Below are 26,278 nucleotides of genomic sequence, written 5' to 3'. Positions count from 1 at the left end.
AGTTGCAACTGAGATTGCCATTGGTAAGCAGTGCAATCCTTAAGTGTGACCTAGGTTCATGTATTCAGCACCATGGTAAGTTTGAACAGTTGCCAAATGAATTGACTTAAGCTGAGGACTATCTGTATTTATTTGCTTACAGCTCTATGAACTTATAAGTAACAGGGATTTTTATGGGAGTTGATATTAAATATGCTACTTTTTAAAATCATATTTTGTGATTGATTAGGATCAAGCTGCTAGAGACATGAAAAGATTAGAAGATAAAGATAAGGAAAGAAAGAATTCAAAGTAAGTTTCATATATCATATTCCTATTGAAATAAACAAAAGTTTATCAGCAGTGTTTAAGCATTATTTCTAGCTGGATATTTTATTTTCATGCCAAGATAGTTCTCTAGAGGCTATGATTTGGATTTTAAGGGTTAAAATGTATGGGGCTAGTATATGATTAATTCTTACTTATGACAAGCAAAACTTGACTTTTTAGTCCTTTTCAGGTGTAAAATTCTGTGAGCACTTTCATATTTCATAAATTGGAAATTCCAGTCAACTCGTCAGAATTTGGCAAGTTCGAGGGTGGGGGTTGGAGTTGTTATAAGAAATGTGTTTTTATTGCAGCTGAATGTATCTATATTGAGTTATTTTGGCACTCATCAGGCTGAATATATGGAGCTGGGTATGTGGAACATTTGCAGGGAAGTTTTGTTTCTCTGCTTATTTTTCCAGGGGTATACGCGATGATATTGAAGAAGAAGATGATCAAGTGAGTTTTCTACAAAATCTTTCTATCTATGTAAAAATGAAATCGGATCGCTTGAACAAATTAGTGTTAAAATCTGTCTTAGTATAAAAGGATGCTTTTGACCATATAAATCACAGCTGAGAATGTGTAAGTAGAAGCCATTAGAGATATAATATAACACAATTTTAATAGAAACCTCTGTGATTCTTTTAATTTTCACACTAGAACATCTAATATTTTTAGACTGTACTGCAACTTGTTAGCATATTACAGAGGAGCTTCATGTGTGCTGGTAACAAGTTAGTATGTCTTTGATACCCAAAGTATCTACTTTCTACATTTGTACAGTACTTCCTTTATCTTGTTGCTTCTGTAATGAGTGGACAAGCATCACCATATCACAATGGCAAGTATAGTGTAATTATCCATTCCAGTGAAGCCCACTCATGACCTGTCTGTAGGAGGTATTTTCAGTCAGGAGCATACTCAATTCATTATGGATACTTTAAAAGTAAGTTATGACAGCAAGTCTAAGGCACAGTTTGAGATTAAGAAAAAAAATGTTTAGCAGAGACCCTTAGAAAACACAATTCTAGCATGTTTGAGTGACAAAGGAAGACCATTCCATTTTGTTGTTAGTTGCGAAGTTGTGTCCAACCCATCACGACCCCATGGACAACATTCCTCCAGGCTTTCCTGTCCTCTACCATCCTCTGGAGTCCATTTAAGCTCATGCCTACTGCTTCAGTGACTCCATCTAGCCAACTCGTTCTTTATTGTCGCGTTCTTCTTTTGCCCTCAATCTTTCCCAGCACTAGGCTCTTCTCCAGTGAGTCCTTCCTTCTCATTAGGTGGCCAAAGTATTTCAGTTTCATCTTCAGGATCTGGCCTTCTAAAGAGCAGTCAGGATTGATCTCTTCTAGGACTGACCAGTTTGGTCACCTTGCAGTCCAAGGGACTCGCAACGTGATTACCATTACCAAAGTGCAAACTCAATCTGTAGTTGAAGCACTACAGGACCAGACTTGCTTTACAGTTGTTTTTACAATGATTGTAAAGCTGGTTACCCGTGGTCATTAACCACATGGTTAAGCAAATACAGCATTAAAAATGTTGCAAATTGTCATCACAGACTGCAGAATGCTGCAATTGTTTGTTGCCAAGCTCCCAAAATGCAATATGATGGGCGCAGCAGTGGTAACCTTGAAGACAGATCAAGGTCTTCTGTCTTACTTGAAGACAGATCAAAAGTAGCTTTTTTGATCTTTTGTAACTTTGATGATTAAACATCAAGGATGTGTAATAACTGCCTGTATATCACTGAGTTGATATAGCTTACACATGTTTAGAATGCAGAAATAAATCTTCTACAAACAAAAATTTAATTTATAAATAGAGATGTGTCATAATGTCCTCCCATCTCTTCTTATTTAGTTCATTTATGACAGTGAATCTAATAAGGTACTTACAATATGTAGAGAATACTTATGTTTATCTCTCCCAGTTGTTTAAAGACAGGAAATAACACTGGAGCATTGATACAGTTCTAGAAATAGTTAAAGCAGTCAGTTAAATGTACATATGAAAAACTTAATTCAGGTTTTTTAAGAATATAAATATATGGTTCAGTGTAAATTAATATTTCCTTTTGAAAGAAGAGAAGATCTTACTTAATTCCTTTTTATTTTATCTTTAAAATTGAAATTATGAATAGATTCCAAAGAAAGTCTTTCGGAAATTTATCTTGTCCCATAATTCATGTACTTGTTACCATGGGTCCTCATAATTGCAGATGGTTTAACATCCCCATAGTCATGCAGTTGGAGTGTTTGGCAATTGGCTTGCAATCACAATGTCACAGGGTCACATATCACCATTTGCAATTTTTACTGCCATTTTCTGCCAAGTAAAGTCAGTAGGGAAGCCAGCAGGACGTCACAATTAGTGGTTATGAGACTGCTTCAACTGCACAAGATTTACATAGTGACAACAACTGGGACTGTTGCCAGCCCAAACTTCCATTGTTAAGTGAGGACTACCTATAATCGCAGTCAATCCTCTCACATGCATCAGAGATCCAGAAAAGAGTTTGGAATGTGATTAGTATAATGCATAAGTATGTTCTTAAGAAAACACATATTAAAGTCATTTGGAACAATGTCCTTTGTGGTTTTAGCTGAATTTTTGTAGAGATCTACTAGGTTCTTCTGGATTCTGTACATTATAAAAATATTGTTCATATTTGTCAGTCATTGTAGTTTCATTAGATAATTTCTGTGCTGAAAATGCAATTCAAATAGACTCTTACTGCTCTTGCACACATTGAAGTAAACTATTACCTTAATGTGGTTAGCAGTAAACTGCATTTCTTCCTTCTCATCTGTATGCAGTCACACTTTTCTGTTTTACTGCAGGAAGCTTATTTCCGTTACATGGCTGAAAACCCCACTGCTGGTGTGGTTCCAGAAGAGGAAGAAGATAACTTGGAGTATGATAGTGATGGCAATCCAATAGCACCATCTAAAAAAATTATTGATCCTCTGCCACCTATTGATCATTCAGAGGTGATGAAATTTATTCTTTTCATAAAAGTGTATCACTGTTAAGCTAAATTTTAAGTCAATAATATTTAAGAAAGCAAACTAGGAAGAAAACACACCCACTAATGCAGCAGCCCCCAACCTTTTTGGTACCAGGAACCATTTTCATGGAAGACAATTTTTCTGTCGGTGGGTGGTGGGTATGGTTTTAGTCGCTCGTTTGCCTGCCACTCATCTCCAATTGTGCAGCCTGTTTCTTAACAGGTCACGGACCAGTACTGGTCCATGATCAGGGGATTGGGAACCATTAGTATATGCGTTCAGTTTCTTTTATATTGTACCAAAGTGTTTCTGAAAGATTAGATAATAGCTGAAATGGTTAGGTAAAGGGTTTTATTTTGACAAAAGATTTGTTGCATTTCTTGGTTTCCTTACCTTGACTGTCACTTTGATGTTCCTATGTTTTAAATGTTCTGCTAGCATTCTCTGGTGATTGAAAGATCATAATATCACAGCAGCTAGCAATGGTTAGCTTTTACCTGTTCGGGTGGCATTCCGCACTAATAAAGACTAATTGGCTTGCAGATTGAATACCCGCCATTTGAGAAAAACTTCTATGACGAGCATGAAGAAATCACCAGTCTCACTCCACAACAAGTAGTAGAGTTGCGCCATAAGTTAAATCTCCGGGTAGGTGAAAACAAGAATCCTTGTTTGTGGGCTCTTTTCTTGTTCATACATTTTATTGTGTGCTTAACAGATGCTGGATCTTACAGCAATATTGCAGCAGACCAGAGAATGCTTTCCAAAAGGAAAGGGTTTGGATAAAAAATATGACATGAAAGAAATGAGAGACATAATATTTTAAAAAAAGAAAATTTTGGGGCTCTGGAGAACTGATAAGTAAATGTTTTGATTTTGACAATTTGTCACTTATTTCCTGTTCAGTACTTTTTTAGCTCATGTAGCACTATTTTTTGTATTAGAGTTGGAAACTCTCTGAAATGTTTCCTGGGCTTCTCAGACTCTCTGAAATGTTTCCTGGGCTTCTCAGTTTCTGGTCCATTTTTAGTGAGTTTTTTTTAACTCTTCTAGCTGTTTACTTTTTCTTATGGTGTATCAAGTGAAAGACATAGGGGTTTGAGGATAACTGATTTCCTTCCTGTATAACATTTTATAAATCACATGTGACCCACAGCATCCCTCCCTTAGTGTCCTGGTGATATCATCAATATTTGGAAACGATGTCAATGATACAATATTGATCCTCTTTTTTTCTCCAAGACCAAGAATCATATTGGAGCAGGAAGCCTCTGAAGCAAGCCACTCTCATACATATTGTTAAAGCATCCCCAAATGATGCTCCTGAAATTCAGAAACAAAATGGATGAAATTAATAATGCAATTTTTAGCTCATTTGAAATGTGATTAGGAAATTTAAGATGGGAAAGAGAACAGTTTTTCTCCCAGAGTCCCAGGAAAAAAAAGTGTAAAAAATTTAATCTTGCCCCTTCCAGTAACATCAGCAAATACTGGAAACCCTCTTCAGAATTATGTGTTGGGGAACAAGTTGTTCAAACTGTTTCACCCTATCCCTTCCAATAACCCCCAACTTGGGTAAGTAAGTAGCCCATTTCTGCTCCACACCAACAGATATATTAAACAATTTTCTTAAATGAATAATATAAGCATTTAAACTTTGGCATGTCTAATTAACTCCTCTTTTTCCTAGGTTTCTGGTGCTGCTCCTCCAAGGCCAGGAAGTAGTTTTGCTCATTTTGGTTTTGATGAGCAACTTATGCACCAAATCAGAAAATCAGAATACACGCAGCCCACTCCTATCCAGTGTCAGGTGAGTATCATTTTTTCATAGTTTTTGAGAGAGTAGGGAGAGACATCAGTTCTAACTTAGTTACCAAATGTAACGGACTTGGAGATATAGACCCTGAAAACCAATCTTCCTCTTTAAAATAAAAAATAATGGTTTCCTACAAAAATAAACATTCCTACAAAATTAGAAATCATTTAGAACAGTGGTCCCAACCCTTCTGGGGAGTGGCAGCAGGGGGATTTGCATGCAACCAAATCCTGTGCAAATGGAGCTTTACACACTCACCCACCTCTTGTATGGCCCCATTCCCAACAGATTGCAGACTGGTACCATGTCAGGGGTGGGGACCTCTGATTTAGAACAGTTTAAAAAGTTAGCTAGTCTGTCTGATTTCTCTAGAGCTCACAAATCTGCAGAACATAACTAGAAGATAATTTATTTTGTTAAATACATGGTACAACTTAGAATTTGATACAGGACTATAATTTCCTGTATATTCAAATTTCTTTTGATTGATTGATTAGACTTTTATCCTCCTTTATTTTTATAAGATGGCAAATATATATTCTTTCTTCCTGTTTTCCTCACAACAATAGCCTTGTAAGGTGGGATAGCACTGAGGTGAGGACTGGCCCAAAGTCATCCATCTGGCTTTCATGCCTCAGGCAGGATTAGAATTCAGTTTCCTGGTTTCTAGACCAGGCTTGAGTACCAGAAACATCTCAGGCAGTGTACAGTGTGGTTGGGTATATTATGCTTAAATGTGGTTTTCCGTGATGAAATAATAAGGAACCTGTAACCATCCATTTATTGCTGACGTGGTTTCTCCTATCCCTTATTGACTATATAGTCTGCAGTTCAAGTTATAGTTCAGCGAAATCTGAAGGCATGAAATTCCCTCATCCTTGTTTCAGTAGACATCTTTTCAAACTAATTTATTAAGTTCTGAAGTGTCTGCTGTATTTTGAAGTATTGTTCAGTTTTAAATAAAAGTGTTGTTCCTCTTTCTTTGTAGGGTATTCCAGTGGCACTCAGTGGTAGAGACATGATTGGCATTGCAAAAACCGGCAGTGGAAAAACTGCAGCGTTCATTTGGCCCATGTTAATCCACATTATGGATCAGAAAGAGCTGGAGCCAGGTGATGGTCCCATTGCAGTAATTGTGTGTCCCACTAGAGAATTGTGCCAACAGGTAAGTAAATGTGAACCTTTATGGGAACAAATGTGGGAAAACAAATATTTATGGAAGGGAGAATAATATATTGTAATTTTCTAAAATTACAGTAGATAGTATTCATTTTACCTTTGAAGATTATGCTGAAGGAGTTATAATCAGATATCTATTGCTACCTCTAGCAACAATCCTGTCTTAGTTATTCATTTTGATCAAAACTACCAACTCAGAAAAATCATTTAGTGGTTTTAATATGTTAATTTACTATTCATTAGTAACAATTCAATTTATTATTGCAAAGCCCTGCAAAAATTGAAGTACATCTTTCTTTTGATCATTGGTATTTAGAAATATAGGAAGTTGCATTGTCTGAAAAAGTAATACAACAAAAATAATTTTGAAAGCTCTTAAGATTATAGTTTGTAGCCTCCACTTCTTAGCTTTTCCTACTAGTTTATTTATTTAAAAATCCTATTCAGTATGAGATTGTGATAATTAAGCAGAGAAAAATTACTTTTATGAAAAAGCCAGCTCATTTATTAATACAATAAGCTGCTTCTAAAAATTACAAAATTTCTAGAGAAACAAATTTGTACTGCAAATGCAAAGAACTTTTCTGAGTTTGGTTTCTGAGTGTGGTTTTCTAGCTTATTGTACTGGTGTGATTGATAAAGATTGATAAAAAATTGATAAGATATAGCTGTGCATATAATTCTTCATGTATGAACGTCACAATACTACCTGCTTTTTCTATTACTTTTGAAAGAGTAATTACAAAAATGATATTAGTATCTGCGAGAATGTGTTCCTAAATTCATTTACAATACTTTTCCAATTGGATGCTGTGGCATAATCATGGAGTTTTGTCCTGAATATTTAATCAAAAAATAAAATTCTGCTTTCTGTGCAATGGGAAAAATGAAAAGACGAAACAGAACAAGAGACTATAGAAAGCAGCCTGTATAAAGCAGCCTTGAAAGAGGCGGTGGTGAGACCCCTCCTCAAGAAGCCTTCCCTGGACCCAGCTATTTTGGGTAACTATCGTCCAGTCTCCAACCTTCGCTTTGTGACGGCTTCATCCCCAGTACCTGGATGAAGCCGTCTATCTAGACCCGTTCCAGTCCGGCTTCCGGTCCGGTCACAGCACGGAGACAGCTTTGGTCGCGTTGGTGGATGACCTCTGGAGGGCCAGGGACAGGGGTGTTCCTCTGCCTTGGTCCTACTAGATCTCTCAGCGGCTTTCGATACCATCGATCATGGTATCCTGCTGCGCCGGTTGGAGGGATTGGGAGTGGGAGGCACCGTTTATCGGTGGTTCTCTTCCTATCTCTCCGACCGGTCGCAGACGGTGTTGACAGGGGGGCAGAGGTCGACCGCGAGGCGCCTCACTTGTGGGGTGCCTCAGGGGTCGATTCTATCGCCCCTCCTGTTCAACATCTACATGAAGCCGCTGGGCGAGGTCATCAGTGGTTTTGGGGTGAGTTATCATCTGTACGCTGACGATACGCAGCTGTACTTTTCCACCCCGGACCACCCCAACGAAGCTGTCGAAGTGCTGTCCCGGTGTTTGGAAGCCGTACGGGTCTGGATGGGGAGAAACAGACTCAAGCTCAATCCCTCCAAGACGGAGTGGCTGTGGATGCCGGCACCCCGGTTCAGTCAGCTGCAGCTGCAGCTGGCTGTGGGGCGGTTATTGGCCCCAACGGAGAGGGTGCGCAACTTGGGTGTCCTCTTGATGGGCGGCTGTCGTTGACGATCATTTGGCGGCCGCCTCCAAGAGGGCCTTCCACCTTGTTCACTTGGTGCGCCAGTTGCGCCCCTTCCTTGACCGGGATGCCTTATGCACGGTCACTCATGCCCTCGTAACTTCCCGCCTGGATTATTGCAATGCTCTCTACATGGGGCTGCCCTTGAAGTGCACCCGGAGGCTGCAGTTAGTCCAGAATGCAGCTGCGCGGGTAATAGTGGGAGCAACTCGTTGCTCCCATGTAACACCACTCCTGCGCAGTCTGCACTGGCTTCCTGTGGTCTTCCGGGTGCGCTTTAAGATTTTGGTCACCACCTTTAAAGCGCTCCATGGCTTAGGACCCGGGTACTTACGAGACCGTCTGCTGTTACCGTTCGCCTCCCACCGACCCGTATGCTCTCACAGAGAGGGCCTTCTCAGAGTGCCGTCCGCCAAACAATGTCGGCTGGCGGCCCCCAGGGGCAGGGCCTTCTCTGTGGGAGCTCCCACGCTCTGGAATGAGCTTCCCCCTGGTTTACGTCAAGTACCTGATCTTCGGACCTTTCGCCGTGAGCTGAAAACGCACTTATTTATTCAAGCGGGACTGGCTTAAAATTTTATTGGGTTAAAATTTTATTGGGTTATTTATATTTTAATATTTTAATTCGTTTTAAATCTGGCCATTTTATAATATGCTTGTTTTAATTTCTTTTAATATTGATATTGTGATTTTTTACTTGGCTGTACACCGCCCTGAGTCCTTCGGGAGAAGGGCGGTATAAAAATTGAATAAAATAAATAAATAAATAAATAAATAAATAATTCAGGTATGAACAGTTGGTGCTAGGTGGATGGGAATAGAAGTACCAGAGAAAAATTAAGTTACTGAAGAAAAATGTTTATCCACACTGTATATGATACTATTAAGATGCTTTCCCAATGCCTACAGGCTGTGAGAGTCTAACTGGAGATAAGCAGCTGGCAAATCAATGCTTTACAAAATTGAGATCTCTAGGGTTTTGCCTTCCTTCTCCCAAGTGATTCTGGAATTGTTTCACCCATAACTTTGTATGGGATAGCATTCTCACAGAGTGAATTGGTACACAATCTGGGGGGAGGGGGTCTTCATAAATTCACTGTTCCTGCTCAAGGGCCTTTGCATAATTCATCTTGTGAGCCAGATGCATCACCTGGCCAGCATTCCTCATGGTCACTTACTCCTTAGCCACTTTCAGCTTGGGATACTGCAGCATGCTCAAAAATGGGCCATCTTTAAAGAGCATTAAGAAAGTTCTGGTTGTCATCTTTACAGCATGTGTCTTTATTTATTAAGAAAATTTATCTGCCCCCCCCAACTCACTCTTAGTGATTTTGTGCAGCTTACAAAAATAAAATCCCATTATAAAAGCCAATACAGGTGGTCCTCAACTTACATTACTTCATTTAGTGACAAAGTTGCAATATTACTGAAAAAAGTGACAATTTTTTTTCACACTTATGACAATAAATGTGAATTCCCATGGTCACAGGATCAAAATTCAGATACTTGGCAATTGACTCATATTTAATTATGGTTGGAGTACCCAGGAGTCATGATATCACAATTTGATATTTTGACAAAGTCAATGGGGAAATCAGTTTCACTTAACAATTGTAACTTATTAACTGGAGTGATTCACTTAAGAACTGTGGCAAGAAAGTCATAAAATGGGGCAAAGCTCACTTAAATGTTTCATTTAACAACAGAAATTTTGTGCTCAATTGTGGTCGTAAATTGAGGATAACCTGTAAACACACACACACACACAAAATAATCAGATTAGCCACTTGAAAGGCTTCATATCACTCTGAGATTCCTATACCCATTGGCAAAACCATGTCTCCAGGGCCTTGAAAAAGAGTGTCAAAACGAAGCCATTTTTATCTCTTGAGGGATGAGGTTCCATAGAATAGAGTCTGGATTCTATCAAACCACAGGATCTGACTGGTTAGGCAAGTTTTCAGTCATCTCAGTAAAACTAGAATCTTGGAATGTACTTAGTCTGTTGCAAAAGTCTTCCCCTATGACATCTATGATCCAGATGTAAACAGTATGTACTGTGGAACAGTCTCCTATGATCCAGATGGCGTCAAATCTGTTGGCCCTTCAGAAAAATCTGTCTTTTCTTTCAGGTGTTAGGGAAAGTTGTAATGATGCTACATGCCCACTTGGGGTTATGAATATTTTTTGAGATGTCTTGGCTCTTGTATTTATTGTGTTTGCTTTTCATTGTATTTTCTATTTTGTTATATATTAATTTTGTTCAGCTCTCCAGAGTTGTTTACTTAATATAGACAGACATGCACATTTTCTAAATAATTAACTCTCATGTGGAGAGTATATAGATCTAATGCATCATGTAACTTAACTGTCCTTGAAATAGTCTGTGCTGAAAATTGGATGCAAAGTTTTGCATCATTTTAGGTGGGAACCAAATGAAAGCTTTATTCATAAAATAGATAATAATTAAATAAGGAAGTGCCAAAGCTACATTTCATATTTATAGCTCCATGTACTTTGACGCCACAAAAATGTTAAAAAGAGCCCTTTCTACCAAACAAATGCCTACCACTGTGCAAACAAATAGGAAGAGTTTTTAAAGTCAATTTAAAAAAATAATTAGAACTTTTTTCTCAGTTTTTCATTACTTCATTCTTAACATAATGTGAACCTATATGGTTTTAGATCCATGCTGAATGCAAGCGTTTTGGAAAAGCCTATAATCTGCGATCTGTAGCTGTATATGGTGGAGGAAGCATGTGGGAACAGGCCAAGGCACTTCAGGAAGGGGCAGAAATTGTTGTCTGTACTCCGGTGAGTATTTCACTAGTATGGTTGTGTTGCAGGGAAGAACAAAATATTCTTACTTTTTCTTCCTTTGAACAAATAATTTTCTGAAATTGTTTGATTTCTGATTTGCTTAATCCCAACTCACTAGCACCATGATGGCGAACCTATGGCACGGGTGCCACAGGTGGCACGTGGAGCCATATCGGTGGGCACGCGAGGATTGCCCTAGCTCAGCTCCGGTGCACATGTGCACGCCAGCCGGCTGATATTTGGGCCTTGCGGACCCACCAGAAGTCGGGAAACAGGTTGTTTCCAGCCTCTGGAGGGCCTCCAGAGGGGTGGGGAATGCTGTTTTCGCCCTCCTCAGGCTCCTAGAAAGGCTCTGGAGCCTAGGGAGGGCGAAAAACGGACCTACCGGGCTCACTGGGCCTTTGCGTGCCAAAATGAGGGTCACGCGGGGGGAGTCATGTGCACATGTGTGGGTGGGCAGGGCGCATTGAATTATGGGTGTGGGCACGTGCGCGTGCGACTCCTCCGTGCTTCCCCCGCTTTTGGCAAGCAATGGCAAAAAGGTTAGCCATCACTGCACTAGCAGGATTCAGAAAAATTCCAAACGAAAAGGGACAGGACTACAGAGACTTGGAGACTTCCAAACAATAAGGGATAGGGAGGCTTGGAACAGTGATGCCTATTTCAAATATTTCCGTAATTTGAATCACATCACATTTTGCTTTCAGGCTTAAAGTATATGTTAAATGTTTCCGCACAGGGCCGTTTGATTGATCATGTAAAGAAGAAAGCCACAAACCTTCAGAGAGTGACTTACCTTGTGTTTGATGAGGCTGACAGGATGTTTGATATGGGTTTTGGTACGTAATCAGTAATAGTGCTTATAAGCATAGTTAATAAACAGTGCCCTTGTTGTTGTTACCTGTTGTCCTCTAAAAGTGTTTTGTGTGATAACCACTTGCAAAATTATTGTAAAGACCAATTCTTTGTTTAATTATTTCTCTAATAGGCTAGCTAACCAGCTTCAGTTTTACAAAAAAAAATAGATACTTATGTAATAGGTGAAATAATTGGTGCAAAGTGAAGGGTTTTTTGCATGTGGGAATTCAATAAGCATAGAGAAAACGATGAAGAATACCACACAAATATGAGAAATAAAGAACAAAACATACATTTTATGAATGTGAATACTAATATCAAGCTACGTTATATGTTCTATCATAATCTCTATGGTTAATTGAGAGTATTTCTCAGTAGTGTCCAGTGGTGGGTTGCTTCCAGTTCGCACCGGTTCAGGAGGACTGGTAGCGGTAATTTCGGCTAGTTCGGAGAACCTTTAGTAATTGCTGGCTTCCCATGCCCCCAAACCGGTTACACTCACTCACCCCAGCTGCCAGACTCGCTCACCCCTCCACCCCCTCCACCCACTTACACTGTGTAGATCTTCTGCATGTCCAACTGAGCCGCACAATCATCAGAGGTTTTTTTTTTATTATTTTTAAAGGCATTTTTTCTTCGGCCGAAAAAATGCTTTTGAAAGTAAAAAAAAAAGCCTCTGATAATCGCACAGCTCAGCTGGGATCGTTTGAACCCTTTAAAAGCATTTTTTTCTACAGCCTCTTTGGCTGAAGAGGCTGGGGGGAAAAAAGTGCTTTTAAAGAGTTCCGGCGACCAGGCAACCCAGCAGGGATCGCCAGAACCCTTTAAAGGCATTTTTTTTACATTCTCTTCAGCCAAAGAGGTTGTAGAAAAAATGCTTTTAAAAGTAAAAAAAAAAAAATTGGCCGCGCCCACCCAGTCACATTAACCCCACCACCACCATGCCACGCCCACAGAACTGTTAGTAACAAATTTTACATCTCACCCCTGTTGTAGACCCCTGACATAGACCACTTTAGGAGCAAAGGGGTGGGTTTTGCTGGCATTTCAGGAGGAAGGGGAGGGAGGGAGGGAGAGAAATAGAAATAGAAAAAGAGATAAAGAGACAAAGAAGGAAAGGAGAGAGAGAGAAAAGATAGAGAAACAAAGAAAAAGAAAGAAAGAAAGAAAAGAAATGAAGGGAGAGAGAGAGAAAGAAAGAAAGAAAGAGAGAGAGAGAGAGAAAGAAGAGAAAGAAAGAAAGAGAAAGAAAGAAAGAGGAAGGAAGGAGAGAGAGAGAGAAGAGGAAGGAAGGACCACAAACCCTGGCACTAGACGTGGCTTCAGAAGACATTTTGAAACAGGACAGCAATCTAGAGCTGGAAGGGACCTTAGAGGCCATCTAGTCCAACCCCCTGCTCCAGCAGGAAACCTTACATCATCTGGATTATTTTGGTGCCTCTAACAGAGAGGAATATTGCCAGAAAGCAGAAGGAGTTTACTAGGACAAGGCTGCCATGCAGAGGAAGGCAGAAATAGTCCTTGACTTATGATCAGAATTGAGTCCAAAGGTTTGGTTGCTATGCAAGAGCGTTGTTAAATGAGTTTCACCACATTTTACTCAGTCCATGATATCTCTTGGCTCTAACAGTCATGTGCAAGTTAGGGAAGAACATCTGAAGGTGTAAGTAATGTTCTAAATGTACAGAAGTTATAGTTAAATGTGTGGCAGAAAGTGCACTATGGGTGTGTTTTTCCAAATGTAGTGAGGTTGAATGTGTATAGTTTTAGAAGAGGTATGTGTGGGTGTATGTATACAGTATATATACAGATAATGTATTTTTTTGTGTGCCTATTCACACTATACTATGTAATATGTATGTACACATATGGCATATATACAGAGGATTAAATAGTATATTTTGACTGATAAGTAGTAGTAAATAAATAGACCTGGAAATTGTATCTCGTTGAGACCTTTAAGGCGAGGAGAGGCCAGGCACCCTAACCTTAACCTTTGACCTGAGTGACATCAAGTTGGCCACACCCACCCAGTCACATGCCCACCAAGCCATGCCCACCAAATAAGCCACGCCCACCAAACCAGTAGTTAAAAAAAAAATAGAACCCACCCCTGGTACTGTCTTTGCATGACAGAGGATATAATAAAAGTATATTTATGAAGATAGATTTTAGTGATCTCTGACAGGCATGGAAGCTTTCCTCCTTTAGAAATTTATGGAAGCTTCTGACAGAAATTTAAAAATTCCTTTCTATTAAGTTAAGAATGTTATCACTAGAAAAAAAGAGAATTGTTTATCTTCCATTCTTTTCTTGATGGCAGTAGCTTTGAAGGTGGCATGGAACAGCTGGCTCTATAGCCATGTCATGCAGGTAGGAAGCATGCAAAAGTGTCATAGGAAACTAGGTCTCTTCTGGAGAAGTTGTCCTCACCATTATTTGTCTGTATTAAGACTAGGCAAAGACTAGAACAGCTTGTATATACTATAAGTAGACAAAACGGTTATGTGAAAGCTAAAATGGACTGATTTTTTTTTTTTACTAAATTAATAGCTGGCATCAATAATTTATTTAAATATTTATTTTATTTCCCAATCTTCAATAAAGGATCCTTCAAAACTTTTATGTGACTTTGAAGGAAAGACAATTTCCATTTTTCCTTTTCTCAGAATTTTTAAAAATCTTGCATATCAAGATTGCTTCAAAATGAGCCTAACAATCATGCTTCTATGTACAGTATAATGAAGCCATGATTTTAGCACTACCTGCATTAGCAGAAGTAATCTTGGATATTCCCTTTCTCTTTTTTGTGTTCAAGAAAAGAAATAAAATAGCATATAATTTTAAGTCCAAACTAGGCACTGTCAATTAAATAAACAAGCTAATTAAACAATATATTTCTATTTGCTATTAGCTCAACTGAAAGGAACTGCAATGCAGTTATAGTTTATATTGAATTATTTTAAGTTTCACTGGATTTAGTATATGGGAGGCTTAGCCAGGTGTATCTTTCTAATTTTTTTTTTTTATTACTTTTTTTGCAACAAACAAACAAAAAGAAAATACATTATTACACCCTTGTGCTATACATAAAAGGAAGATTTGGGTCTTCGGATATATCCTCATGATTGCCAAAATCCACGTTCTCGAGGTACAGGTACTGAAGCGTCCAATGTTCCAAGCGCAAAGTCCACAAATGGTTTCCAAGTCTTCCAAAAAATATCTTCTTTATACACACCACTTCTAATTTTAATATCACATGTCATTTTATCATTTAAAGCTAATTTCCACATTTCAGAATTCCACTCTTCTATTCTAAAAATCACATCTAGTTTCCAATATCTAGCTATTATAATTCTACCTATTATAATCATAATTCTAATCAATTCTTTTTCATATTTTGTTAATTCTATTTCCTTAATTACCAACAATAATATAGTTTCCACTCTCAATGTTATTACTTTCCCCATCATTTCAAATATCATTTTCTCCAATTGTTGCCAAAACTTTTTAACCTTATCACAATTATACCACATATGTTCATAAGTCCCCAATTCCATCTCACATCTCCAACATTTTTTACTAATTTTTTTATCCATTTGTGACAATCTTACTGGAGTCAAATACCATTTCCAAACAACTTTATAATTGTGCTCTTTAATCCTTATAGATAAAGTTCTCATAATTCTACTCTTCCAATTCACATTCCAATCTGACTCTGGTATTTCAATATTAAGATCTTTTTCCCAATTTGTCCTCATCACTCTTTGTAATTTTTCATCAGAATTTATAATCTTATAAACCCTACTAACGAGTCCCTTTAGCCCAATTTCATCTTTCATAATCCGAGATACTAAATATTCAAATTCAGTTTCACATCTATTTATCGAATAATTTTCCCTTAGTTTTTTTGTCCATTTTTCTATCTGTATTTTTTCAAACCAACTTAACCCTAATTTTTCAATAATTTCTTTATTCCTCCTTTCATTTTCCATAACTTTTATCCAATCTCTAATAATTTCTATATTTTCCTCTTTAATCACTTCATTACGTTTTATATTATTTTTAATCGGCCAAATTCCAATTGTCTCCCCCAAAAAGATTATATCCGGAATTAAAATTTTAACAAATTTATTCCACATTTTACTTAATCCCTTTAACCAATAACTTCTACTTACACATTTTAAATTTGCTTTATCTAAAAACCACCTTGATCCAAATTTCTCTATCCTTAACTCTAAGTCTCTCCAATAGTTATCTTCACCTTTTAATATTTTTACCACTATCCGGATACCATACGCACAGTAATAATTAAATAATTTGGGGATTCCTAATCCACCTTCCTTTTGATTTTGATACCACATTTTCTTCACTAATCTAGGTCTTTTGCCACCGTTACAAAATTTATCCAGTTTTTTCTGATATCCTTCAATATCTTTCTCTGTCAAATTTAGTGGTAGCATCTCGAATAAAAAGTTGAACTTGGGCAGCAACATCATCTTACACATTGCAATTCTACCAAACCAAGACAACTTTAAAATTTTATATTTATCTATCTTCTTCTCAATTTCGTTAATCACCACATCATAATTAAGTTTTTTCAATTCTTTAACCTTAAGTGAAAGCACTATACCCAAATATTTCAATGTGTTTTTAATCCTTATCCCAAATTGCTCTTGCATATTCTCAGACTCATTACCATTACTATCCATCAATAATTCTGACTTTGACCAATTTACTTTCAATCCTGTCATTTCCTCAAATTCTATCAAATGCTTATATATCTTTTCAGATCTTTCTACATTTTTCAAAATAATTAAAGTATCATCCATACAAATTTATCTTATACCCTTATATCCTTCTAATTCTTCATCTTTTCTATCATTTTGTCAATATTTCCATAGCCAATAAAAATAATGTTGGGGACAGGGACATCCTTGTCTCGTACCAGCTTCTAATTTTATCTCTTCAGTTAATATTCCATTCACCTTCACTCTTGCACTGCTCTTTTGGTACAATTTTGAAATAACATGTATAAACTTATTACCAAAGCCTAAAGCCTCCACAATTACTTTAATAGTTTCCCATTGTACAGAATCAAAAGCTTTAAAAATATCCAATGATACTATACCAATTTTATCACCATTATATTCAGCTACATCTATAATATTTAATACTCTTCTAACAATATCACTCATGTATCTACCCTTCACAAAACCTACTTGATTATAACTTATATATCTATCTATAAATCTATTTAATCTATTACTTATAATAGCAGTAAATATCTTTGCATCCTGATTAATTAAAGAAATGGGCCGATAGGACTCAATCCTTTCTAAATCTTTATCTGGTTTAGGAATTAGGATATCACCGTTCTATTCCATGACGAAGGTACTTCCCACCATGTAATATTCCATTGAATAATTTTTGCAGTCTTGGTATTATTAATTCTTTAAATTCTTTATAAAACTCAACAGGTAATCCATCCTCACCTGGAGCTTTCCCTAATTTTAATTTTTGTATTATTCCATTAATCTCATCTTGTGTTATATCTTCTTCCATCAATTCCTTATATGTTTGATCAATTTTCACCACATACTTTTCTAAATAGCTTTGCAATTTTCCCCGATTAATTGGTTTCTTTGAATATAGATTCTGAAAAAAGTTTCTAACCACTTCACATTTCTCTAATTTTTTATAACATCTTATACCTCTATCATCTATCAAAACTCCAATTTCTCTCTTCTCTCTTTTATCTTTCGCCATCTTTGCCAATAATTTAGAATTTCTATTACTAAATTCAAAAATTCCTATTTAAAAATCTCAAATTTCTTTTACTAACTCTGTATCTTCTTCTATCATTTTATTTCTTAACATATTAAGCTCCTGAAGAATTTTTTTCTTTAGTAAGCAAAATTGATTTTCCAATTCTTTAATCTGATTTTATCTCTTTCCATTTTAATTTTATAATTTTTATATTTCCTACTTGATAATTTAATACTCTCCCCTCTAAACACCGCTTTCATCGCATCCCAAACAATTTCAAATTTAACCTCCCCGTTATCATTTAATCTCCAACTTTCCTCCAATTTTTTAAGTATCCATTTTTTATCCTTTTCATTTTTATACAATTTCTCGTCATATCTCCAATAGCTTCTTTTTTTCTCAAAATTAAAATCTAAGTCCACCATAACTTCTGCATGATCAGAATCTTTAAAAATTCCCACATCTACCTTATCCACATTGTTCAACAAATCTTTAGAAAGAAAAATATAATCAATTCTAGAATATGTATTGTATATCTTAGAGAAAAAAGTGTATACTCTCTCAATTCCTTTAACCTCTCTCCACACATCAACCACGCCATTTCGAAGCATCCACATATTTAAAATCCCCATTTTATTTGCTCCTCCACAGCGGGTGGGATTAGTACTGTCTATTTTATCTCTGATTAAATTAAAATCCCCAGCCACAATTACTTTCCTACACTTTCATTCTCCAAAATTTTGTTATTTTTCAAGAAATTCTCTTTGTTTTTCATTCGTAAATATAAATTAACAAGTGTCACTTTTTCCTCATTAAGATTTCCAACAATTATTACATATCTTCCATCTTCATCCAAAATTACCTTATGTTTTCAAAGTACACCCTATCTGATATCAGTGTTGCAACTCCTCTAGCTTTTGAAGTTCCAAATGCTTTTCATATATTTGCATACCTTTTATATACATTCTATTTGAATCTTCAGATTTCTGATGGGTTTCTTGTAAAAATAAAATGTCTGGTAAATCCTTTTAATCTTAAACTCCAATCTTCTTCTTTTAATCTGATTCCTGTACCCTTCACATTCCATGACATTATTTTTATAACTCCCATTTAAAATATAAATTTTTAATCCTATCCCGCATCTTCCTTTCTGTGCCCCCACCACCCGACATTAAACTACCATATAAACAACAATAAGCAAAAAAAAAAAAACAAAAACAAACAAACAATAAAGTACAAACAATCTTCTTCCCCACATCCTCATCGGTTTCGCCTCTATAAAGAGAATGGGGAGAGGGACGTGCCAATGCCGGGCACTTCTTTCGGGCTGTCTATTTAAATTCATCACTCAAAAAAAGATAGCGATGACCCGCATTCAGCTTCATATTTTCCAAGACTCTTATCTGCTTCTTCTCCTACTGTATCCTCACGACTCTTCTTCTGTTCAACCAACACAGGTGATATTTCTTTCCTCTTTAACCCTTTAGAGTCTTGCCTCCAATAGCCCCTTTTTCTTCTTCTGAGATTGATGTTTCCACGTATGTTCCACCCATCTGAAGCATTTGATCTTTTATCTCCATTAAATCCTCCATCTCAATCAGTCCAAGCTCCGTAAATATAATAATGCATCTATATCTGGGGTGATTGTACGCATCCTTCCTTTATAAAAAAATTTCAATTGTTGTGGTGGCCTCCAATTGTATTTAATTCCATTATCTCTCAAAACTTTTGTAATTGGTTTTAAAAAAAATCTCCATGCCCTTTCTTCTCTTGATATATCCGGGAAGACTTGAATAGTCTTCCCTTCAAACTTCAAAGCATCTCCCAGCTCTCTTAACTTGGCCATAACTTCCAACTTATCACCAAGATTTGCGAACCTGACAAGCACATTCCTGTTAGAACCATTTTGCCTTCTATATCCAATTCTAAAAACACTTGCCAGGTCTGCTAATGTGAACGTAAGTTGCGTATCCAAATCATTAATCCATTTCAAAACCCGCTGTTTCAATTTATCCTCCCTTTCTTCCGAGATTCCTCTAATAACAAAATTATATTTCCTCATCTCTTCTTCCAAAAGACAAATTCTCTTATCTTGCTGCTCATTTTATAAAATATTTTGCCAATTTGCCGATCTACTTTTGCCTCATGCACATGCAGCTGCTCCATTTCATCTTTAATCATTATCATTTCCTCTTTTTGTTTAGCAAAGTTATCATTCATCTCTTGCTTTAAATTTTGCACTTCAGATGTCAGTTTAAATGTCAAATTATCTATACGCTCTGATAGTCCTGCTATTTTTTCCCCAATTTTATTTAAAGCTGCAGCAATTTGCTGCGTTTCTGAAAGTTGTTAAGTCATTTTGAAAAACAAAAACAAAAATTTCTCAAACTGGGATTCCAATTTTCAAAGAGTCTTAGTGAAGATCAAAGGACAGCAGTCAAACCAATTTTACAGAGGGTCTTGATGAAGATCAAGGACGACAATCTTTTAATTGAAGCGAAACGGCTTATTTGCACTCGTTAGTAGCTTATCAGTAACTTATGAGTCATATTCACTCCACAAAGAAACACAATTACCTCACAGCTTAATCAGCGCCATTTTTTCTCCACGTCGGCAGAGAAGAAGAAAAAACCAGCTTGAACTTCAAAACAAAGTCCTTTTTTTGTTTTCTATAATATAAACAAGCTATTAATTTCCTCTCAAAAGAAAAATAATAATAAAAAAAAATTATCCACCTAATAAAATCTTCTTCAGCTAGTCAGTCCAGCACAAAAGATCGATCTCTTCAATTAAAATTCTTCTCATTAGCAAATTCAGTCTTTGATATTCCTTAGCCTCAGCATTTAACACAGAACACGATAATTATAATAAGGAAAGCAAAAGACAGCAGTTTATTCCAAACTCATCGTGTCTGCCAGTTCGGTCATTCCACGCAGTAAAAACTCCTTAATTCAAGCAGTTTCAAATGACCTACCAGTTTTAAATTCAGTCTGCTGGGCTATTAACACTTCCACTTCATGATTTATTAACTTTCATCCATAACGGTGCATTCCAAACAGCATTAATCCTCATAAATCTTCATTATTAAGCCCTGTGAAGTGAAGGAAAGGTCCTTACCCCACCACGGTCATGGCCACGCCCCGCCAGGTGTATCTTTCAACACATACATGGTTAGCTATGGATTTCAGGGATTTTGTTTTCCTTACGCTACAGTTTTTCTGTTTTATTTTTGTAGAATTCCTGTTAAAGATGGCAGTGTCAGAAGTTGAGCCTTGTGATTGCTCAGAGAAAACGTTACCTTTATGATTTAAAAATTAAAAAAACATAAAGGCTCAGAAATTAATTAACACTAGTTAATTGGCATTAAAATGTCCATAGTTTATTTACTCAAATATATCAGCATCCGTTCAAGACAGAGTTTACTGAGCTGTTCTATGTTTTAAAAACAGAAAAATTAACGTAGAATTCTGAGATCTAAATCATTCATTCAGGCCTTGTGTAATACGTTTATTCATTCAGCTGGACGTTTAGCAATCATAATGATATTGCTTTCCATTCTTTGTAAAGGTTCTTTGGTCTGGAGGTTTACTCTGGATTACTCCCCCCGATGGAAAGGGTGCGCAACTTGGGCATTCTCCTGGATGGGCGGTTGTCTTTTGAAGATCATTTGACGACCGTCTCCAGGAGGGCATTTTATCAGGTCCGCCTGATTCGCCAGTTGCGCCCCTTCCTAGACCGGGATGCCCCATGCACAGTCACTCATGCTCTGGTTACCTCTCGCTTGGATTACTGCAATGCTCTCTAGATGGGGCTCCCCTTGAAGAGCACCCGGAGACTTCAGTTGGTTCAGAATGCAGCTGCGCGGGTGATAGAGGGAGCCGGTCGTGGCTCCCATGTAACACCGCTCCTGCGCAGACTGCATTGGCTACCTGTGGTCTTTCAGTGCACTTCAAAGTTTTGGTTACTACCTTCAAAGCGCTCCATGGCTTAGGACCGGGTTATTTACGGGACCGCCTACTGCTACCGATTACCTCCCACCGACCCGTGCGCTCTCACAGAGAGGGACTCCTCAGGGTGCCGTCCGCTAAACAATGTCGGCTGGCAGCCCCCAGGGGAAGGGCCTTCTCTGTGGGGGCTTCCACCCTCTGGAATGAACTTCCCCCAGGACTACGACAACTACCTGACCTTCGGACCTTTCGCCGTGAGTTGAAGACCTACCTATTCGTTCGCGCAGGATTGGCATAGAAATTTTAAAAATAAATTTTTAGCAGTTTTAAGATTTTGATTTAATTTGGGGTTTTTATGTCTTAATAGTTTTTAATCTGGCCTGATGTCTAATGAGATTTTTATCACTGTTTTTATTGTATATATTGTGTTGTTTTTACTTTGGCTGTGAACCGCCCTGAATGCTTCGGGAGAAGGGCTGTATAAAAGTCTAAATAAACTAAACTAAACTAAACTAACTCTTGCTTAACAAATGGTTGCTTAATGACCATTTGAAGTTATGAAGAACCCCTGCTCCCTGAAAAGCTACTTATGACTCAATTCCAGAGTTTTAATAACTGCATACATACTCCAGGGTCACATGACTTCATTTTTGGCACTTGGCAATCAACTCACTTTTATGGCTGGTCGTAGCATTCTGCAGTTTCTATTTGTTTAATGACCAGGGAATTTACTTAATGAACATTGCAAAAAAGTCATAAAATTAAGCTTGGCCACGTAAATGCCTTAACCTATGACCATCGTGACTTAACGATGGAAATACAGATATACAGGTAGTCCTCGATTTACGACCACAATTGAGCCCAAAATTTCTGTTGCTTAGCGAAACATTTGTTAAGTGAATTTTGTTCCATTTTACAACCTTTCTTGTTACAGTTGTTAAGTGAATCACTGCAGTTGTTAAGTTAGTAACACTGTTGTTAGTGAATCTGGCTTCCCCATTGACTTTGCTCGTAAGAAGGTTGCAAAAGTTGATTGCATGACACTGGGACACTGCAACTGTTATAAATAAGAGTCACTTGCCAAGCACCCAAATTTTGATTATCTGACTGGGATGCTGAATAGGTGCAAAATGGTCATAAGTCATTTTTTCAGTGCTGTTGTAACTTTAAATGGTCACTAAATGAACTGTTGTAAATAGAGAACTACCTGTCTAGGTATATCCTCTCCAACACACTTTTATTTTACAGGCTTACCAAAATTTGTTTTCTCTTATAATATCTAAGATTTCAATAAAAATATAAAAAGGTTTTCTGGAATTTTGCACATTCTGTCTATATCAATATATCTGTATGTATGTATGTATATATATTAATTTATTGAGACTATATTGGGTATGGTTCAGAGGGTGATGCTTTTCACTGGATTTTGTTCTTTTTTCTTCAGAGTATCAGGTCCGATCAATTGCCAGTCATGTCCGCCCTGAAAGACAGAGTGAGTATGGGCTTTTTTAATGCAAGATTTCTGAAAAAATAATTCAGGGGAGTTAGACTTCTCTGTTAATATTAATTCAAGTCATCAAACCATACCTAGATTTACAAATAGAATGGGCTAGATATCAAATGCATTACACACAACTTTTAAGCAAGAGAAAACACTCACCACCACCCCCATATTTTCTTACATCTGATTTCCCCATCTTTCTCTGATTTCATTTTTTTCCCTATTGTCTAAAGTTTTGTCTGAATGGGCTTCAGACAAGGAAATCTATTTCTCCCTCTTCACACATATATGTAAGCATGGAAAGTAGGGAACTAGCAACCATCTTGAACAGCAAAGATTAGGAATTGTTCTAGGTAAAATAGATCATAAATAGGTTTCTCTGTTTCAGAGTTTTACAGCCAGAACAGCAAACTTTTGGTGGTCCTTGGGCCTGCTGTGTTCATTGTTTTGGGGAAGAGGTGAAGGCAGCAACACATAGTATAATGATACACAATATATAAAGCCATTCCACAGAAGTCAATGTGGTTGTAGTTTTCATTGTCCCTTTGACTTTTAGGGAAGTTCTCTTTTTTCTTTTTCTTTTTCTTTTCATTTCTCTTTTCAAGCTACATTAAGACTGTTACCTAGTATACATTTCTGTGTTTCTTGCATCAAAATGATACAAAACTGCTACTGATTTTAGCAGAAGAAACTTTTAAATATCACAAACTGTCTATTCTTGTGTTTGAAGCTAAATTCTACTTAATATCTTAATTTGGTTACTCATTTAATTCAGTAAGAAACCACCAACATTGAATGAGGACTTATTGGTAAACAGTGCTGTAGTGTTTCAGAAGTTAGTATATTACGTATGATAAATTTTGTTATGACTGCTAATGGGTGTGAGCGAAGAATGTTGTTTTATGTCTCTGAATATGTGCAGAATTACCTGCATCATTGTGTGGCCATTGGTTCACACATTGTACTACACAATGTGATTCATTTGGGTTTTGTTTAGAAACGAGTTAAACTTGCTGTTTGATTTGTAAACCACAATTCCTATAACACACTGTATTCTTGATGTAGTCTGTGAATCCAGCTATTGTGTCTATATTCCAAGGGACTTGCTTTAATGGAGAGCTTGTGTTCCGGTATCTCTTTGGGTATATGATATAATCATTACATTTCTGACTTAACAGCTCTTCTGTTCAGTGCAACTTTTCGGAAGAAGATTGAGAAACTGGCCAGGGATATTCTGATTGATCCAATTCGAGTGGTGCAGGGAGATATTGGAGAGGTAAATTCCCCTTCTAAAATAATTCTTTGTATGAAACCATTAATAAAAAGGTAAGTCTTAAGGTTGCATATTCCCCTGCTTAGTCTTGCTTGCAAATATTTGCTTTATATTCTAATGTCCTCTATTCACCTTGCTCCCCCAAACAGGCAAATGAAGATATCACTCAAATTGTGGAGATCCTCAGCTCTGGTCCAAATAAATGGAACTGGCTGACTGGTCGTCTAGTGGAATTCACTTCTTCAGGGAGTGTCCTCCTTTTTGTCACCAAGAAGGCAAATGCAGAAGAATTGGCCAACAATCTTAAACAGGAGGGGCACAGTCTAGGGCTCCTGCATGGTGATATGGACCAGAGTGAAAGGAACAAAGTCATTTCAGATTTCAAGAAAGGGACCTTTCCAGTTCTGGTTGCTACAGATGTGGCTGGTAAAATTGCAAGCCGGATTTAAAAGATATAGAAATTGTTTCTTAAAGAATCCTTTTATCCCTCCCCACAATCAGTATGGCTTCTTTGCTTTATATAATTTATATTTATATGCATTCATAAAGACATTAGAAAATGTATTTCTGTGAAAGAGATTGAAAGGGGGGCACTCATTAAATACATTGTTTGAAATTAACATATTCGTGTTACTATTGAAATGATAGCAAGGATTCAAAAATGCTGTTTTTCCATTTTGATGGTATTTTGGGTTATGGGGTAGCGGGATACACAGAATTAAATCTATAGTGAATGTTTCTTCCCTCCCTTTCCTTCCCTTTATTAGCAGAATTTGAATTTCAGTTCAGTCTCATTATTCCAAGCTTAGGAAAAATAACTTTAGATCTGTAATTAGAGATGTGAAAGTCTGAAAAAAAGAGTAAGACATATTTAAAAAGAGGGATATAAAAATAGATATGTTCCCCTTTTTTCTCTTAAGTATTGCTTTAACATTAAAGCATATATCAGTAGTGATTTGCATAGAAAAGCATAGCTGAGAATCATTTCTAAAATTGAAAGTGGTGAAATGAAATAGTTTTTTTTAAAGACAAGCATTTGAGAATTGCATTCTTGACTTCCAATCTTATAACTGAAATGTTTTTATCTAGCTCGTGGTCTGGATATTCCTTCCATTAAGACTGTGATCAATTATGACGTGGCTCGCGATATTGATACTCATACTCACCGAATTGGTCGTACTGGTAGAGCAGGGGAAAAGGGTGTGGCCTACACCTTGTTGACTCAGAAAGATAGCAACTTTGCTGGAGATCTTGTTCGGAATTTGGAAGGAGCCAATCAGCACGTTTCAAAAGAACTTTTGGATTTAGCTATGCAGGTAAAATCTGTGCTTTCTTTTTCTTTTTTGAAGCACATAGTTGTGAATACAGTAACTATAAGAAGTGTAGGTTATAAATTTAAAGTAAGATGGAGTAAATTTACTTGAAATTTTACTATATATTTTGTCTGTTCCAAAAAAAACTTAGGGGAAAGGTAGAATAGCAGTCCTCAACTTTTCCAGCTCTGTGGACCAGCAGCAATGGGGGAGAGGGGATGATTTTGCATGCATACCCACCACTTGCACAAATGGAGTTTGAACGCGGTCATCCACCATTTGCATGGCCCATCCACAATGGTCCATGGACTGGGGGTTGGGGACCCCTGAGTTTGAACATTGATCAACATTGACTGTATTAACTGACACAGTTGTAGAAATGGTGATGCATAATCTAAAAATATTGGACAAAGTTATTGGACAGCATGTCCACTTGAAAACTTGCCACATTAAAAGTTTTGATGAGTTCAAATGGAAAGGATTTATCTACATGTGTTATGATTATATTTATGATGTAATAATAATAATTATATTTTAATTGACTATATGGGAGGTGCATTTAATTTAATTATAGGCACTCTTCAACTTGCATAACTGTTCTGTTACGGAAAGCATTGATTAATTTGATATTTGCATAAGTCAGAATTAAACCCAGTATCCCCCAAGCCAACATATATTCAGTAATTACCAATGGTATTTTGGGGATTAATGAGGAAGGAGGAGGCTAGATAGCCATTACAGC

General features: G+C 37.0%; 1 protein-coding gene across 2 annotated transcripts in view; it reads left to right on the top strand.

Annotated features, from left to right (window-relative positions):
- DDX42 (DEAD-box helicase 42) overlaps window positions 1–26,278 on the top strand; it is a 36,320-nt gene that overhangs the window by 5,816 nt on the left and 4,226 nt on the right. Inside the window, exons 6-17 of one of the 2 annotated variants that reach the window (XM_058180039.1) lie at window positions 230–291; window positions 729–765; window positions 3,159–3,308; window positions 3,870–3,974; window positions 5,017–5,136; window positions 6,131–6,307; window positions 10,741–10,869; window positions 11,615–11,714; window positions 22,894–22,941; window positions 24,129–24,226; window positions 24,373–24,649; window positions 25,313–25,539. In XM_058180039.1, coding sequence (XP_058036022.1) covers window positions 230–291; window positions 729–765; window positions 3,159–3,308; window positions 3,870–3,974; window positions 5,017–5,136; window positions 6,131–6,307; window positions 10,741–10,869; window positions 11,615–11,714; window positions 22,894–22,941; window positions 24,129–24,226; window positions 24,373–24,649; window positions 25,313–25,539 — 1,530 coding nt within the window. The remainder of the gene's footprint in view (window positions 1–229; window positions 292–728; window positions 766–3,158; window positions 3,309–3,869; window positions 3,975–5,016; window positions 5,137–6,130; window positions 6,308–10,740; window positions 10,870–11,614; window positions 11,715–22,893; window positions 22,942–24,128; window positions 24,227–24,372; window positions 24,650–25,312; window positions 25,540–26,278) is intronic. The other variant, XM_058180040.1, reaches the window with a different exon arrangement.

Source organism: Ahaetulla prasina, chromosome 4 (genome assembly GCF_028640845.1).
Source record: "Ahaetulla prasina isolate Xishuangbanna chromosome 4, ASM2864084v1, whole genome shotgun sequence".
NCBI classification, from domain to species: Eukaryota; Metazoa; Chordata; class Lepidosauria; order Squamata; family Colubridae; genus Ahaetulla; species Ahaetulla prasina.
The sequence above is the reverse complement of the archived record's forward strand: the minus strand, read 5'-3'. Positions and strand labels throughout refer to the sequence as shown.